The sequence below is a fragment of the Eptatretus burgeri genome, chromosome 8 (genome assembly GCF_056783735.1).
Source record: "Eptatretus burgeri isolate ZD-2024b chromosome 8, Ebu_testis_v1, whole genome shotgun sequence".
Taxonomy (NCBI): domain Eukaryota; kingdom Metazoa; phylum Chordata; class Myxini; order Myxiniformes; family Myxinidae; genus Eptatretus; species Eptatretus burgeri.
This window is the reverse complement of record NC_140968.1, coordinates 49,165,196-49,184,190: the sequence shown is the minus strand read 5'-3', so window position 1 is coordinate 49,184,190 and position 18,995 is coordinate 49,165,196. Positions and strand designations below refer to the sequence as shown.

The following is an 18,995-nucleotide window of genomic DNA, read 5'->3' as shown; positions in this document are numbered from 1 at the left end:
GTAAAGTTCTCAATAATTTATGTTGAGGCAGCCATGTTTTATCCACAATAAGCAGAGATCCTAGCGTTGCCCAGTGCTGTTCTAATGTTGTTGGCATTTTGAAGAAATCAAATTTTTTTTTGTGGGGGCCTAAAAACAAGAAATTGGGTTGGGGATCATTTAATATTACCTTTCACATAGCTACAAAGGCACGATAGAATGATTAAAAAAAAAAACCCCAGCACTCAATGATCAACCTTTGATTGTTTGATGAAGATCAGTTTGGCTATTTGTGAGAAAAATGGTGTGACAGACATAGACAGACAGACAGACAGACAAACATCTCTCCTATAGTATAGATTGAGTGGAACACACATGTGACAGTCATAGACTCATAAATGCACAACGAACAAAGAATGTCATGTTGAACAAAGAATCATGGACATGGCATGGCAGGCAGCCTCTTAAAAATATTGTACCCACGCAGTAACGAGAGGCAAATAAGCATCGCTTCCAGCCTCTACATACAAGTAAATCCAAGTAAGTAAGTAAAAACAAAAATTGGGAAATTCATAAAAGTTTCATTCATTGTGTAATGGTGGATTTTCCTGTCATAAAATTAAAGGGAAATGCTACGTACTCATCAGGATAGAGGTTTGGATTTCATTTAAAAAAAAATTTGACTTTTCTTTTTCTTTCATGAGCACCACCAAACTAGTTTATTCTTTGCATTGTGTAATATATTACAAAAATTGCAATGTGCACAACACATCTGAATGACATGCAGAGCAGAATTGACAGAATTATCTCTATTTGAAATGTGTGTGTGTGTGTGTGTGTGTGTGTGTGTGTGTGTGTGTGTGTGTGTGTGTGTGTGTGTGTGTGTGTGTGTGTGTGTGTGTGTGTGTGTGTGTGTAAGCATGCTTGCATAAACTGTTTAGAAGCATCACATAAGCAGCAAGTAATGGAAGGGTTTGTATTCATGAAAAATAAATCTGCTTACACTTTGGACAGCAAGGATATTCTGCAAGTCAGCATTTTTCGAATCTTGTTCCTTAATTATTTTGCATAATTCCTGCAAAAAAGATTATACGAGTACAGTACTGCATTTTCAAGTTGCAGGTTTATCAAAATATACTTCATATATTTTGCTGGTAGAACAAGCACAATTATAGAATGATACTATATGCATTAATCATAATAAAGCGTGGTGTTGGCTGTTAGGGTGGCGGCTTGGGATCCTAGGGTCCTGAGTTCAAGCCCGTGGGCCGCTGAATTAATACACCAGGGGGTTGACTCAGCCTGTCATCCTTCCGAGGTCGGTGAAATGAGTACCAGTTCCAGTGTGTGTACTGGTAGAGGGGCACTGCATCAGCGACACAGTTGCGCTTCAAGAAATGATAGCTACCCTGGCAGCTAAGCTGCCATACAACCACCACCATCATAATGAAACGCCTGGTGTTGGCTTAATGGTTAGTGTGGTGGGCTTGCGGTGGTGGGCTTGTGATCCTCGGATCCTGAGTTCAAATTCCACTCTGCTGTTGAATTAATACCAGGTGGGGTTGACTCTGCCTGTCATCCTTCTGAGGTTGGCAAAATGAGTGCCAGCTTGCTAGTATCCTGTGTTGGAGTGGTAACCTGTCCAAGATTGTGCCCAATAGCCAAGGAGACTGCTTCGGCAGTACCAATGCTCTGCACAGAGTATGGTCCCAATGGATGGATTATAAAGAAATAACGTTTCAGAAGCAGATTTTTAAGACAAGGAGAGAAGAACAATCACAACTTTCCGTATTATCTTTACATAATAAGGCCTTTTGCAAAATGAGGGAATTTTGCACACAGAACTGCTGGTACAAAACTCTTGCGTATTCAGTTGTATCCACAGCATTGGACCATGCTCCAATGCTGGTATTGTGTACAATATATTGTAATAACCACAAAAGTTTCCCATTGAATGACGATGTTATTCTGTTTCTTGGTGGATTTAAGAGAAAGTTGCATTCTAATTTATAAAATTAATCTTTTAGCTTGTGATTTTCTGGTGAGATGACAAATTGGAAGATCAAGTTCAAACTCTGTTAGTAATGCTTTACATTTCTAAGCATGTGGCTCATGATGGATCCTATATATTTTGTTGATTTATACATTGCCTCCTCATATAGCTCCTTGTACTGCTTATTATATAGAGTGGCCCAAAAGTCAGGGGTGAGATAAGATTTGGGTGGTTGGACTACAATAGTTAATTTTTACTTCAGATATTATTACGTACTAACAAATACAACCTGGAAGCGACGGGGACAATAAGGGGTGGGGGTAGAAAGATGGAGGGAAAGAAGGGGATGGGGAGAGCGAGAGGGGTGGGGGGGGAGGTTAGCAGAGCAACACCTCACCAAACGCTGCTATACACAGCAGGAGGGTGGGGTGAGAGAGAGAGAGAGAGAGAGAGAGAGAGAGAGAGAGAGAGAGAGAGAGAGAGAGAGAGAGAGAGAGAGAGAGAGAGAGAGAGAGAGAGAGAGAGAGAGAGAGAGAGAGAGAGAGAGACAGCAAGAGAAGAATGCTGCATTTTATTAGGAGGGGGAGCGAGGGAGAGAAAGAGAGACAGACAGAGAGAGGGTGGGTGGAGTAGGGGGGAAAAAAATGAGAGAAAGGTGAGGGGTGGAGGTGGGTTAGGACATAGAATGATATGTTATGCTTAATGACCGAACATACACACAAAAAAACTCATGTCAGAACAGCTTGACACACAATGACACAACAGAGTTTGTAAAGAAATCCACTGGCACATCTACAAAAGCTTTGATATCCCAGTTCCAGAAAATTTGTTGGAACATGAACCAAAAGCAATCATTGAAAACATGGTAGTACCACTCACGTACAACTTAATGATCCCATCGGGCATGAACATCGAAAACAAAGCATTACCACCACATATCATACTTAGCTATAAAAAGAAGAAGACATTGCTAATTGAGGTGTTCATAATACCAGTGATTTTGGACTAAACAAAGCAGAAATCAAGAAAATGACCAAATAACAAGACCTCAAGAGTGAAGGGAAAATATCCTGGAAGCTCAATAATGCCAGAATTGTACCAGTGATAGTTGGAGCTTCTGAAACGATGACAAAGAACCTCACAGAGATATTACAAACCATCCCTGGGAATATTACTACAAACTACCTACAGTTGGAAGCTGTCCGGGGCTCAGTGACGTTCCTGAAGAGAGCCCGCGGAACAAAACTTTAAGAACAAAGAAAAACTTCACAGCTTGATCCATGAATCGTGACCTCTTACTGAAATGAAGGTGGATACTTTGAGTCCATCCTGGGAGGACTCCATTCCACATTCTGAAACACCACACGAAGATAGCAATCAACACACACACACACACACACACACACACACACACACACACACACACACACACACACACACACACACACACACACACACACACACACACACACACACACACACACACACACGACGGTGGATCTTTTGAGACCTGGGCGGGATCTGATCTGCCTTCTGAAACCCGCATATGGAGATAACAACCACCAACCACCAACCACACACACACACACACACACACACACACACACACACACACACACACACACACACACACACACACACACACACACACACACACACACACACGCTAAATGCGGTTGTGGTAATACAGTTTATTGACATACACATGCGCACAAATGTACACACGTATGAAGTACATAAAAACGGCAAACACAAAGATTTACCTTTAAACAGAGTTCTTTGAGCTGTTCCCAGCTGTTCCTGGACTCTGTGTCCTTTTCTCAAGACAAGGTGGAGAGTCTGCTGTCAAACCTCGACTCAGATTCTGAAAAGGGTCCATACAGAATCATCCCACGTGTCCTAAAAACCTGATCTGCCGCTCTTGCTCACCCTCTCTCTGTTCTGTTCACCCTCTCATTTGCTCAAGGTCATCTACCTTCTGCTTGTAAATCAGCAAACAGTACCACTCTGCATAAAAAGGTGCAAAAAACAGATCCCTGCAACTACAGACCAATCAGCTTTATGAAATCCATAATCGCTTCAGACATTAAATCCTTGCGCTTCTCCAATGGCTTGATTTCCGATCATCAATTTGGATTCGGACCAGGTCACTCTCCCTGGATATGCTGCTTCTGCTATCCCAACAATGGATGGAGATCCTCAATGTCAGACATGAAATCAGAGCCATCTCCCGAGACATATCTCGTGCCTTCGATACAGTCTGGCACCCTGTCCTGCTCACCAAACTCTTCCTATGGTATTCAAGGCCACCTCCACTCATGGCTCACAGACTTCCCCTCCTGTCGCAGCCAACGTGTGGTCCTTAATGGAGTTCACTCATCCCCTCTTCCTGTCTCGGCTGGAGTTCCTCAAGGCAGTGTTCTGGTCCCTGTTCTTTTTCTGGTTTTCATGAATGATCTCTCTGACTCTTTGGTAAGGTGCTCCTGCCTCTCACCTTTCTTGATTTCAGGCTGTGGAAACATGCATTTCAGATCATTGGTATTTCCCATGATGAGGCTATCTTTGGGTCTCTCACTCTCACCACAGGTAGGTGGATGGTCTTTGTGTCTTCTCTCATAAACTCTCCAGTCTCGCCCCCCCCACCCCCTCCGCTTTGTCTGAGATATGTCCCGCCCTCATATTTCCCATAGGGCGCTCAAGGTCCGCCAGCAACCCCCTTCTGGTAAAACTACCAAAATAAAGAATCACTGCTCACCTTCACTCTTTGATTCCTCTTTTTCCCCACCTTTGGAACAAACTCCCACACCCTCTTCAATCTCACTCTTCCTTCCAGGTCATCAAAACAGCTGTTCACCACCATTTCTTATCTTCCCCCATCCAAAACCATGATCTTTTCTTCCCCCATTAATCCACCCCAAACCCACCCCTTCAAATTCCCTGCTTTCCTTCCAGAACGTCCCTGTCGTGTAAGGACCTGAAAGTCCCTGTGGTGTCTATCTTGTTTACCCTCTATACTCCTTCCCCATCTCTCTCCCTTTCACAGATCTCCTCATGTCTCTGTTCTCCACTGCTTTTTCCTTTCCTCTCCTGCCACTCTTTTCTTCTGCTCCCCTTGTTGTGTATTCTGTGTGTTAGCTCTCATACGAGCCTCGACAGTGTATGCAAAAAAAAAAAGAAGTCTTCTCTCAAACATGTAATAAAAAGGCCTTATGGTTCTTCAGTGTCCTGAAAGACTGAGGTAGTGGATGAAAATACATTCAGCACAACCCCCGGGTTGGACTAGGGCTGTGTGCCAAATTTGGTGGCTGTTGGTCCAGCGGTCCTTGCAAAAAACGCAAACAGGCAGACATCTGATGAATCTTATTGATTAGATTGAGTTTGGTTCCAATTGTGCATGGAGTCAGGCAAGCTGTGCAGTGAGCCAAGGTGTGGAAGACACAGTGAGACCAATTAGGTGTGCTGGCCTTTGGCCTTGGTACATGTCACGTAATATCTGTTAACCAATGAGATTGCATAGAAATGAAAAAGCCAGAAAAGTGATCTTTAAAGGCTGAGGTGGTGGATGAAGATACCCTTGGGACAATCTCCAGAGCAGTCTTGGGCTGTGTGCCAAATTTGGTGGTTGTCGGTCCAGCGGTCCTTGCAAAAAATTCGAACAGACAGACAAACAGACATCCCATGAATCATATTTCTTAGATATGTATATAGTATTCAAATCATTAATTACCCCTTCTTTCTTTCCAGATAAGTGATGGCAGCAAAATGAGTAAAAGATGAGAGAGTGGAGCTTGCTAAGAAATGTCCAAGTATCATGTGTGCATAGAATCGAAAAGTGCCTGAAAGGTAATGGCCAACATATTCACTGTAGTTGACTATCAGTTGTAATCTCACATGGTAATAAATTAATAAACTAGAATAGGCACTCGTCATAGAGTGCATCCCTCCACCAGGCTGAACAGTTTACATTTTGCATCTCACAGATATGCCAGATCTGCATCTGGACAGAAACCAAAATCTAATCGGCTTGTTGTTGTCCCATAACTAACTCAACACAACTTTTTGAAATATCATGCTATATATCACTTTTGGCACCATCTTTCACTGGTGAAGAATCACTTAGAAAATTAAAATAAATTGGCAGATCTTCACCAAAATATAATAAAATCGTCCTTGTCACATACCCAACCTTTCTACCAAGTTTTGGCCAAATCTGTGCATAACATTTTGAGTTATGCTGCTCACAGTCAGAGAGAGAAACAGACAGGGTGAAAAAATAACCTCCGTCCACCTTTGTTGGTAGAGGTAATAAATTGTGTTTACTATCAGAAAACATTTTTTAAATCTTTACATGTATTTTTTTACTTTATGTACCATTAACCCTGTGGCTCCTGACTTTCGGGCCACCCTGTAATGTATATGTGAAAAGTCTTCCATTAATCAGGTTCCTTGTGTAATTTCGTTGGAATTTTTTGGAAAGTAGAAAACCTATAGATTTTTGAGAAGTTTAAAATCTATTTAAATAAAAAAAAAAATGATGTTTCACATTTTTTCAACTTTTGGAAAGGTCGTTTTGGGGTGAAAAACGCTTTTTTTAATTCCAATTTAAAAAAATCTCAAACAATACAATATAACCAAGTGATGATGGATTACTGTTAAATGGCTAACAATGGATTTTATAAGATAATAAAATGTTGCATTTTGACTGTCAGTTGCCATGGAAACAGTATTTTTGGAGTGGAATTGCCATTTTTTAATACATATTTTTTTAAATTATATTTTCCATCGGATAGCCTAAATAATTGTTAAATATAGTGATCATGACTAACTTACACATAAGTATTATGATTTTCAAGTATTGGAACAGTTGGTTGCCATGGGAACGGCCATCTGTGCAATGCATTGAAGAATGGCTTCCACAAGGACACGAGTGGTCAACTCAAACCGACAACAACAGACATTCTCCCTGCACCAAAGGCAATTGTTGAGATGATAAGGTGCCAGTGCAAGACAGAATGTTCATCACAGAGATGTTCCTGCAGGGCCAAGAACTTAACATGCACTGATCTTTGCATGTGCAGCATTTCATGTGAGAATGACAAGGACTCAAACATTGAACGGCATGACCACGATAGTGATGATGACGATGGCAATGATGAGTGACATTAGAGACAGTGGTGCCAATTGGCTACAAACTCATATTTGACATTAAGTACATTTCACTGATCACCATATTCATGCGTTACTTGTTTCAAGATTTGAAAGCAATACATTAAATAAACGGTAATTTGACAAAATGATATCCGTTTCCATGGCAACTATTGCTCAAAATACAGATATATGTATTCTATATTAAGAACTGTCCTCTAGTTAACAATTATGCATCATCAGTTGCTTGCTTGCGATTCATTTTGAATTTTCAAAGCTGAAATAAAAAAAAAAACGGGTTTTTACCCCAAAACGACCTATTTGACCACATTATATGCATTGAAAAAATGTGAAACATGGATTTTATGTTTTGGTATTGTTTAAGCTTTCCAAAAATGTTGGGGTTAGCTACTCTCCAAAAAATTCCAACGAATGTCAAATTATGGACACAAGGAACCTGACTACATGAGCATGATAAAAAAAATGTTTTAAAGCAGAGGTAACATTTTGTGAAAATTGATCAAATAAAGTCTCTCACTTCCCAAATGAACATTATAACTATTGTATTTGCATGAACAAAGTTGTTGAAATGCTTGAAAAAGTCATTGCACATTTTATATCCACAACAATTTATCATGATAAATATGTCTCCACTCATAAGTCTCCATCAACTTTGCGATATTTTGATGAGTTTGAGCAAATTACCATGAGAACAGAACTCATTGAAAACTTCAGAAAAAAAGGGATTGCTCACTAAAACCATAATGCATTATTTGTTGTGGATTATTACCTCTTCCTTTTTTTGTTTAAGTTCTAGTTGTTGATGAAAATATTTGTTTTCATCCACTTTTTGATGATGTTCTTCCTGCGAGCAAGCATTCTGTTAAAGTTTGCATAAAACTGGTTGTATCTCAGAAGATCTGTTTTCAAAACAGAAGGCACCACCAATTTGTATTTGAGCCCAATAGGCTCGGCTCAGGTCGTAAGATTGAACTACCAAGTGGTCTTCATCTGGGACTCTGCAGGCATAGTCGCCTGGATTTTTTTTTTAGTGCAGTTCTCGATAAAGACCATTTGGTGGTCAAAATGTTGTGCCTGATCTTTGACTATTAGTTGTTATTGCTGCTATACAAGAAGGAGTTGCCTTCACTTTTGAATTCAGTTTCAAACATTCACATTTGAAGGTTTCATTGTGTGGTTCCATAACTTTTACATATCTGGTAAAATTCCTACAATTGGATTCAATTTTTTTTCAAAAGACAATGCTTTCATTTCCAACAGGCAATGATAATTCAAAACAAAATATATTAATTAGAAAGTTAGGTTTCATCAACTGAAAGGTGACAAAGGTATGCTATTTGCTATGGAAAGTAAAGCCCATTCTCAGAGCAGGAAAGGCTATTCCCAAAATGTCAGCTTAACTTTACTTCCCTATCATTAAAATTGTCTGGTAATGCAGATCAATACTCGTCTTGACAAAGTCTATTATTCCTCTTAAAATATACTATAAACCTGAAGTGTTCTTTGCTCTTCCAAAAGTTTCAATTGAAGCTTCCTGTTTTCTTATTTTTCTTGTTTAATGCAGAGTTGATTTGTCACCAAACTGCATTGCAAACCACTAATTATGACATCTTTAATCTGTAATGAAAGAAAACCTCAGGCAAAAAAAACAAGCTCAATGAGAACGTATTGCATACGTGATATAATTTTACATTCAGCATGCAGAGGAAAACGAAAAATAAATACAAGCAACTATCACTAATTCAGATACATTGCAAGGACCATAAGAAATATCTGGAATTTAAATATTTTTAAGTTGGATCCATCAGTCACAATTTCTTTATGTGTAACTGTTTTGTGTTCTGTGCATTCTTAATGGCTGCACACTGATGATTGGATATGGAATGAATTGTTTATTATATACGACTTATGTTTGTTGAGGCAAGACACTAATTCTAAGTGTAGATTATAGTAAAAGAAAAAGTGACGTGTTAACGATTAAGATAGATTTGACGGAAGATTGCAAGTACTCGGAAAATTTCTGGCTGCTTCCAGACATGGAACCGTCTCCAGATAATGAGAAGTTTGTAGCACCATCTAGAAAAAGAAACGCCTCATATTTACGAATATTTTCGAGAGAAAGTGGCTTGTGGGAATATTCGTGAGTATGAAGCAAAGCCAGTCACCTTTTGCTTTGCTGTGTGTATTGCCGTGTTGGTTTGTAGCTTTACATTTATCTTTTCAATAACCTCAATTTTGGACAACACCAGACTGCTGCATGGATATAAAATGATCAAAGAAGGTTGGGTTTTGTGATAATCACCTGTGATACATGTCATGTGGCAATAACATATTGTGGCAATTCACATATGCTACTTTACTGAAGATTCAAATCGGCAAGAGTCAACCAAAAGTTTAAATAACTCATGGTAAAGATGGACATATTAACAGGAAATTTGTGAAAATAAATAAATGACATTTCTTTTTAAAAGATAGTTCAATTTCATGTGACTGTAGTGTCATCATCATCATAATCACCATGAGTTATTGGAAGCTCCAAGTCAACTCTTGTCAATTCAAACATACAGTAAAGTAGTCGGTGAATTAATGGAGGTTTTAATTATTTTGCGCAATGCAGTATAAGTGGTTGTTCTAACCTGCATAAAAAAAAACTTTGGGGGGGGGAGCAGTATTAGAATTGGTCAGAGCTACATGGCCCTAAAAATATTGAATAATAACGTTGAATTCAAGCAGATACATGAATTGGCAAGTGTCCACTGCAAAACAAGGAAATAGAAGGAACCTCAATGCAGGAGGAGGCCATTAAACCTACCAAGTCTGTGCAATCATGCCAATATCTGAGTACACTCCCACATCCTCACTATTTCCAGATACACGTCCAACTCGATATTAAAACCATACAGTGACGACCTTTGAAAGGAAACCATTCCATGCATTCCAAGGGAAACACTTTCTGAAAGAAAAATACCTGCCTTACTCCCATCCCAACTATCCTCTTCTTTACTCTTAAACTGTGCCCCATTGTTTTGTCAATGTCCATTTTTCTGTACTTTTTATTTATTTATGTATACAAAGTCAAGGCTCGTGGAAGAGCTAGAACACCGAATGGATCAGGGTGCAACAGAAAAAAAAGGTACACTCGAGAGAGGAGTGAAACACCAACAACAGAGTTGAAGGACAAAATAGAAGGAAACTTGGACAAACAAGGAAAAATGACATAAAATGCTATAGCCCACATTTTTAAAAATTACTTTTTCTGTTCAGAGTTAAAGGGCTAGCCCATATTTATTTACAACTAAAATGGCCACCAGTCTACCAGCCGGACATCTTTGAGCAGATCGCAAAATAAAGTCAGGAGCAGGTGTATGCAATCGTGTACTGTGCTTGTGTCAAGTTTGAACAACATTGGTAAATGCATGTCCGAGAAGTGGTTGGGGACATGTTCAATACCAGGGTTTTTTTGCAACTAAAATGGCCGCCAGTGTACCAGTCGGCCACCTTTAATCAGATCGCAAAATAAAGTGAGGTGCACATGTATGCCATGATGTACTGTGCTAGTGCCAAGTTTGAACAAAATTGGACTGTGCATATCTGAGAAATGGTTGGGGATATATTTAAGTAACAAATGGCCACCAGGAAGTAAGCCATCTTGGAACTGATCTCGAAAAAATGACATGCCTATGTAAACCATCATTCATTATCTGTTTGCCAAGTTTGAACAACAACGGTAAGTGCATGGCTGAGAAATGGTTGAGGATGTGTTCAACAACAGGTTTTTTTTACAACTAAAATGTCCGGCACTTGGCCATCTTGGATAATTCCTCAAAAAAAAAAGACGTGCATATGTAAGCCATCATTCCTTATCACTGTGCCAAGTTTGAACAACGTCAGTAAATGCATGTCTGAGAAATGCTTGAGGACGTGTTCAACATGTTTTTTTTTTTTTTTTTACAAATAAAATAGCCACCAGTCGGCCATCTTGAATCTGATATCGACAAAAAATGACGTGCTTAAGTAATCCATCATTCATTATTATCTGTGCAACAAGTTTGAACATCAGGAAATGCTTGTCCGAGAAATGGTTGAGGATGTGTTCAACATCAGGTTTTTTTTACAACTAAAATGGCGGCCAGTCGGCCGTCTTGGATCCGATATGGAAAAAAAAATGACGTGCATAGGTACACGATCATGTGTTGTCTTTGTGCCAAGTACAAAAAAATGGTCCAGACATAACCGAGATATGGTTGCGGACACACGCACGTACGCACAGACACGAATATTGAGTCCAAATCCATAAGTCCCAGTTTCGGAGCAAGTTCAACGGAGGCTAATAATGGGTGTGGGGATGAATTAAGGGTAAGGGAAGATGCACTATTGGTCTGGTGGCTTTTTTGTCAGGTCAGGCCAGATTAGATCTGTGACTTGCTACAGGTACCATGTAAACCTGTACTAACCTATTTCATAATTGGGTTGTCCGCGACTAAACCATCTCCCCCACTAGGATTCCTGGTGAGGTGGATGTGAGGATTATGGACACTCAGCAGGATTAAATACAAAACCAGTCAAAGGGCGGAGTAACTCCTTGTGAGTCAACGGCCATCCATATCTAGTGCCCAACTGTGTCTGAGAACGTCCTCCTGCAGTTGAGTTACTTTTTTTAGGAGGTTGGTGGCAGAATTTGCACTCAGGCCACCGTAAAACACTTCATTCCGCAAAACCTACAAACGCAAAGAAAACTGAAAGCCCACTCCGTGGGAGTACCTCCTGTGCTGCTGCCCTTCACAGGGCAGCTCACCGGACGACGGGATTGGGGCAAAGCCTCCGGGACCCCCATTCCTTGAAGATAGGAGGAAAAACACGGTAAACTTCCTGGGTCAAATTGCGGTGGTGTGTGGCAGAGAGGTGCTGAGGTGTCGTCCATCAGACGTCAGTCTCCTTAGGTTAAACTGAGGCGGTCCCTTCTGGTGGGCTCCTGGAATGTCATATCCCTAAGAGAGGATGATTACCCATCTCTGTTTTCATTTGAGTTCAAGCGTTTGAATGGATTGCAGCACTCTCCGAGGTTCGGAGACCGGATAGTGGTGAGATCATGGCGGGTGGTTACACCTACGATTGGTGTGGTCGCTTTTATGGTTACCGTGCCCAAGGAGTTGCTGTAGCTGTATCCAATAAGCTGATTCCAATGATAATTGAGGTAACACCAGTCAACAAGCATATATGAGACTCAGGATGCGTCACTCATTGGATGTCGTTTCCCTGGTCTCTGTATATGCTCCGACTGAGGCAAGTGACCTCACCGTGAGTGACACATTCAATGCCACGCTCGAGTCTGTGGTTGATCAGTGCCCCAGGCGAGATACTCTTCCAGTCTTGGGGGATTTCAATGCATTGACTGGCACTGATAGGGCTGGTTATGAGACATGTTTTGGTTCCCATGGGTCTGAAACTGTGAACCAGAATAGCACCAAGCTCCTTGACCTTGCAAGACATCGTGGACTTAGACTGGCTGGTTCATGGTTTCAGCACCCACAGGCTAATCGCTGGACTTGGTATTCCATCACTGGTGGTGTGGCAAAGGAGATTGACCTGGCACCCATGTCTCTCTCCCGATTATGGCCACTGCTAAGCTGGGGTTACAAGAAGGCCTTTGTTAACATTTACTGTGAAATAACTAGCGAATTTACCTTTTCATTAACCCCTATCATTTTTGTAATATTATTTGCAAGCACTGATATAAAAAACAAATATCTTTTATTATGCAAGTTATATTTAGATAACAGTTCCCTCCCCTACCTCATCCCTTTTAGTTATAATAAGTTATAATCCTCAATCTCCAATTCTGGCTCTTCATCACACTTTTTGTAAGTAAATTAACAGATGATAAACTCAAACCCGAGTTTGATTCAGCTGCTCATTGCTCTTGTTCTTTTCCTCAGACACCCTTTGGAGGTCACTCTCGAGCTGTTTCACTCTCCCACTCAGGTAAGAAGCATTCTCTCTTACTTTCTGCAGAAGCATAATGGAATTATTAACAAAAATAATTGTTATTCTATTAAATTATATTTGAGTTGTGAAACCATCTTTTGCAGTTAAAATAAACTTCAAATTAATTGTTACAATGACTGTTCCCAAGTAATACATTTGTGTATGAAATGTCTGTCTGAACTTGAAGGAATTTTGAAGACAGGTATTCAAAAACTTCAGCACTAACTATACCTTATCGACAGCAGTTGAGCTGTTCAATAATTGATGGTTTCCAATATATCATTGACAATGTTAATGTATTCAGACTGTTTTGAATCATTCATACCATCAGGACCTCTTCGACGACCTGTGATCTTTTTGCAAATCCATGTTCTTCACTTTCTTCAGCTGTAAAGATGGATAATATTCAGAAATGTTTAACTTTTACATCTTTGCGTGAAAAATCCCATGGCACTTAAAAAAAAGTATTCTCCTGCACAGCATGATGAGCATGAAAAAAAACGAATAAGCATGATATAATAACATAGTGAAAGCAACAGGATTGTCAATTGCAAATTTTTCAAAGGCTTATAGAATGATCGTCACCTATTGCTTTTTAGGTCATCTCTTCGAGCATGACCTAATAATATGGGTGACGATGTCCTTCGATCCGTCCGTCCGTCCGTCCGTTCACAATGAAGTTGAAGCGGGAGATCTGGTCATTAGTGATCCTGATAGAGGTCGATGAGACGTACACGATGGTATGACTTTCAAGGTCACGAGGCCTTTGAACTTGCGAAAATGACGATTTTCAAATTCTATATCCTCCGCCATTTCTCAAGCGATCTTGAATTTGATTGTAGCATATGAATCCATGGGACAATATCTAAATTTGGTCCAGCCGGATTTTCGATATTCGCTTTCGTTTTCATGTCACATGACTTCAAAGTTGGCAAAAAATGCGAAAATGACGATTTTCAAAATCTATCTCCTCATACATTTCTCAAGCGATCTTGAATTTGATTGTGGCATATGAATGTATGGGACAATATCTAAATTTGGTCAGGACGGATTTTCGAATTTCACTTTCGTTTTCACGTCACGTGACTTCAAAATTTGCAAAAACTGCCCTACCTTCAGGAGGCTATATATTCTCTACTGGGCATGGTAAAAGTTAGTGAATGTGTCATTGCATAGCAGCTGACCTTGTATATTTATACATTTTTCGCCGAAGGTGCAAAAGTTTCAAAACCCGCAATGTAAACGTCAGCATTTATTCTCAAAATATAATTTCGTGCGCGCGTGCGCGCGACAAAATGCCGAGTCATCTTTAACCAAACTGCGCAGATGAGCTGCGCAGTCGAGCTGCGCAGTCGAGCTGCGCAGTAGAGCTGCGCAGTAGAGCTGCGCAGTAGAGCTGCGCAGTAGACTTTGGTCATAACTGAACATTGAGAACTTGTGGTATTATAGAGATGACCGTCACCCCCACACGGGGATAATTTGTTATTTTTTATCGGTTATACTTGAAAATAAATGTTCATTTTCTAGTTCTTTGCAATTCATAGACTACGCTTGTCCATCCTGTTTGAATTTGTATTGATTAATATATTTTGCACAACAATAAAAAAGGCACAACACGTTTGTGCATCCCAGGAAAAACCAATAAGAGAGTGCTGATGTCAGAACTTGTATTAAAATAGAGGTTTGATCAAGCTAAAGGTGCTTTAGAAGCATATATATCTGCAAAATATACTTACAGGACGTGATCATTGAGGCTAACTCTGCGAAATTTTGGCTTGTTCAAGTGTAACTCGTAAAGAGTAACGCCTCTATTTATTGGGATTTTTACATGCTTTCTTACATTCTCTGAACTGCTCACAAAAGTATGGTTACTGAACATGATCTCGTCAATGTCAAATTGTTTCACCTATCGAGGAAGGATTGCCATTTTCCTGTTAAAGGTAACTGCTCTTGCTGATCAATGAACACATAAATGTTGCCATTGTAACTCTTTAAAGGGTCTGTATACTTTTGTCTAAGACCGGAAACAATTTTTTTGGACAAAGGAAACACTCAGGAGATAATTTTCTGTGATTGCCTACAAGGTTTGAAATGGGCAGCAAATTGTTCTTTAAGAAACAATAAACGTTGCACATTCTATGGTCAACATATTGTGGTCAAAGTATGGACGGCCTGGTTGAACAATTGACAGATCTGTAAGTGCGTGGCCAAAAGTAACCAATGAAAAATTTTAAAGAAGGCACGGCAATTTAGCCTTGATAAATCATACTATGCAACTCAAATCTATCTGTGATATATCGATCAAGCCAACCATATGTCACTGCCTAATAAGTCTGGCTTACCTGCGCAATGCACCTGTATTCCACTTTGACCGAATATCCATCATCACCAAGCTCTGTTCCAATAGTAGAATTAAACTTTAATTCATCTTACTCCAAGATATTGGCCCAAACATTGGTTCTGTGCAATGTGCATTTATTTGAAACTTACTGAAATCATGTGCACTGACTATGGCTGGGAGGGAAATAGCAATGCATAAAATGCGTGACTTCACTTTATCAGCATGTTTAATCCACTGCAGGATGAAGGCTTGCGGGATGCAGGAAAAGATGACGCTGGTCACATACTACATGGATAAGAAGAAATTAAGAGAAGGTGGAAAGAGTACTTTGTAAGATTACCAAATGTAGAAAATGAGAGAGAGGCCCTGATGGAGACACCTAAAACTGAGGGACTCATGACGGAGGTTCAAGAGGAGGAGGTTAGAAAAGCACTTGACAAAATGAAGCCAGGAAAAGCCTGTGGACCATCAGAAGTTGCAGTCGAGTGAGTGGAGGTGCTAGGAACTGAGGGAGTTAAGTGGATGGTAGAGTTGACCAGATAATTGGAGACAGAGCACAATAATACCAATTTTCAAACAGAAAGCAGACATCTTAAACTGTTGGAATTACAAAAAGAACAAATGGATGGAGCCTGCTATGAAGATATGAGAGAGGATTGTAGACCTAAGGTTAAGGGAGATCGTGAAGATAGATGAGGTGCAGCATGGGTTCATGCAAGGAACGGGAACAGTGAATGCAATTTCCATCATGAGAAAGATTCAGGAAAAGAAGCTGCAAGGAAATAAGAAGTTGTACTGAGCATCCATAGATCAAGAAAAGACATATGACATGATTCCAAGAAAAGTGGTGTTTTGCTGTTTGAGGAAGAAGGACGTGCCAGAGAAAATTGTTAGGATCATGATGGAAATGTATGCGTGAGCCAACGCTATGATCAGGATAATGAATGTCACAATATTTTAGAGTGGAGGTTGGTCTACACCACGGTTCTGTACCAAGTCTCTTCCTTTTTGGAATGGTGATGGATGTGCTGAGTATCAACATCAGAGATAGAGAACCCTGGGAGGTTCTGTTCAAAGATGACTTGGTCAAAGCTGCAGAGTCAAAGGAAGAGCTGTAGAGCAAAGTGGTGGAGTGGCAAGATAGCTTAGAGAGGCAGGGATTGAAGGTTAATGTGACAAAGAAAGAGGTAATGTGTGTGGTAAGACTGATGTAAAGAGGGTCAATATTGGAGATATAATGGGGTGGAAGATGACAAGTGGACAAATTAAAATACCTTGGTTAAACAAGAAAGGAATGGGGAGGTTGTGAAGCAGAAATTCAGAATATTGTGATGGCAGCATGGGCAAAATAGGACATTAGTGGAGTTGTCTGTGAAAGAAGGATACAGAGAATATTGAAGGTTAAAATATACAAGACAGAGATTAGACTGGTTATAATGTATGGTGCAGAAACATTGGCTTTGAGAAAAAGGGAAGAGGAGTTGATGGAGAGGACAGAGATGAGAATGCTTTGGTAGATTCTCATAGAATCACAAAGCAAGCAGTTGAGGAATGAGGAGATACAGAAGAGAGCGTCTGAGCGAGCTGAAGTTGTAAGTATCACACAAAGGATTATAGAGGTGAGGTTGTAGTGGTTTGGACACGTGATGAGGAAAAAGGATGAACAACCAATCAAGAAAGCATGGGATGAGCCAATTATAAAGGATAAAGAGTACTGCAGTGATAAAAGTGGAGGGACATCGTGGAAAAATATTTGAAGAGTGTAGGATTGAGAGAGGATGATGCGGTGGATAAAGGGGAATGGAGAAGTCTGATCCGAGTGGCTGACCCCTATATTAAAGGATTAAGGCACAGAGAAGAAGGTTGAAGGTCTCCCTCAACATGATCCATTCTGTTCAAGTCAATGCAATTTGAGTCAATTGTACAGTAGACCCTCCATATTCATGAGTTCACTTTTTGCAACTTCCAAGTATTCGCAAATTGTTAATCCATCCATCCATCCATTGGGACCATACTCTGTGCAGAGCATTTGTGCTGCCAAAGCCATGTCATGGGCTATTGGGCACAATCCTGGATGGGTCACTACTCCAACACAGGATACTCGAATGGCTCAATCATTCCAGAAAGCTGGTACTCATTTTGCCGACTTTGGAAGGATGACAGGCAGTCAACCCCACCTGGTATTAATTCAACATCCGAGCAGAATTTGAACTCAGGATCCTTGGATCCCAAGCCTACCACCATAACCATTAAGCCAATTGCAACAGGCAAACAAATTGGTAAATGCGTACCAATTCCTAATTCACAACCATCAAATTCCAGTTTTTGCGAGCTTGTGAGCCCCCATTACCCCACCCCTTAGATCACCTCCCACATATCGATATGCTGTACAGTACTGTATTTGATTTGTTTGCACAGTGTGAGCATGCCAGCCCAGGCACCTGCCCTGTCCCTCCTTCTCACAGCAGTTCCCAAACCGCAAACACCTTGCTGCACCTCTTGACTCGCTCTCGTGAACTTAGGCTATTTATTCACTTATTAATTGCCATTCATCGTGGCCTCTAAGCAAAAGGTGATGGAGGAAGGTGAGTCTGCTTGAATAAGGCAGAAGTGAAAAAGTGAATGTGTTGGACAGGCTGTTGATAGGTGTGAGTGTCAAAAGTGGTCATGAATCATCCTGATTTCCCCTCCAACAACACCACCATCATAACCATATCATGAAACATAAATAAAAAACTCACTATTCTGTATACTGTAATTTATGTTTTAATCATTGTTGTTAAACACTTACCATTTTCCCCCAATGTTCGGTCTGACCTGACCTGACCGTATCTTCACCAAAACTAAATCAATTCTTCCTTGTTACACATGCAATCCGTCTACTTTTTGAGATATCATGTGTTGTATCGTTTTTGGCCTTATCTCTCAATGGTGAAGAATCGCTTTAAACATTTTAGTATCTGGATCCGGGTCCGGATCTTCACTAAAATCGAATCAATTTGTCTGTTCACCAAGTTTTGTCCAAATCTGTCCATGACTTTATGAGATATCCTGCCAACAAGCAGACAGACAGACAAACAAACAAACAGGGGTGAAAACATAACCTCTATCCACCTTCATTGGTGGAGGTACCATATTTTCACACAAATAACCCGTGAGCTATATTTTAAATTAGTCCCAAAAATTCAACTGCGGGGTACAACTTGTGTGCGGGTTGTACGGTATTTAACCATATGGCACGTGGCTGAAACCACAGGGGGACAAGTTAAATGATCAAGGAGATACAAAAAGGCAGTTTTTTTCTCAAGTTGAATTATATCTTTAATTACAGTTTTTACGTATTTTACTACATGTATATATCTAATTTCAAAGGTGTTTAAGGTACTGGTTTTCCGTAAGGCCCACAAAGTCGTCTCCTTTGTAGCCGTGAAACAGCTGAAGCAGTTTGGAGTTGGCAAGCGTGGGTCTGCCGCAATCCACATCATCATCACTCTCATCCTCATCTTCTCCAGGACTTGTAATGGGATGGAT

At 40.3% G+C, this 18,995-nt stretch overlaps 1 protein-coding gene across 14 annotated transcripts in view; it reads right to left on the bottom strand.

Annotated features, from left to right (window-relative positions):
• LOC147021701 (uncharacterized) overlaps nt 1–18,995 on the bottom strand; it is a 317,548-nt gene that overhangs the window by 31,568 nt on the left and 266,985 nt on the right. For 11 of the 14 annotated variants that reach the window (XR_015060895.1, XR_015060894.1, XR_015060893.1 and 8 more), the window contains exons 6-9: nt 13,449–13,510; nt 13,031–13,144; nt 7,908–7,982; nt 983–1,054 (exon numbers count right to left, since the gene is read on the bottom strand). Coding sequence is in view for 10 of the 14 variants with exons in the window: in XM_085891958.1 (XP_085748084.1) it covers nt 983–1,054; nt 7,908–7,982; nt 13,031–13,144; nt 13,449–13,510 (323 nt within the window). In the remaining 4 variants the exon portion in view is untranslated. The remainder of the gene's footprint in view (nt 1–982; nt 1,055–7,907; nt 7,983–13,030; nt 13,145–13,448; nt 13,511–18,995) is intronic. The other 3 variants (XM_085891961.1, XM_085891962.1, XM_085891963.1) reach the window with 3 other exon arrangements.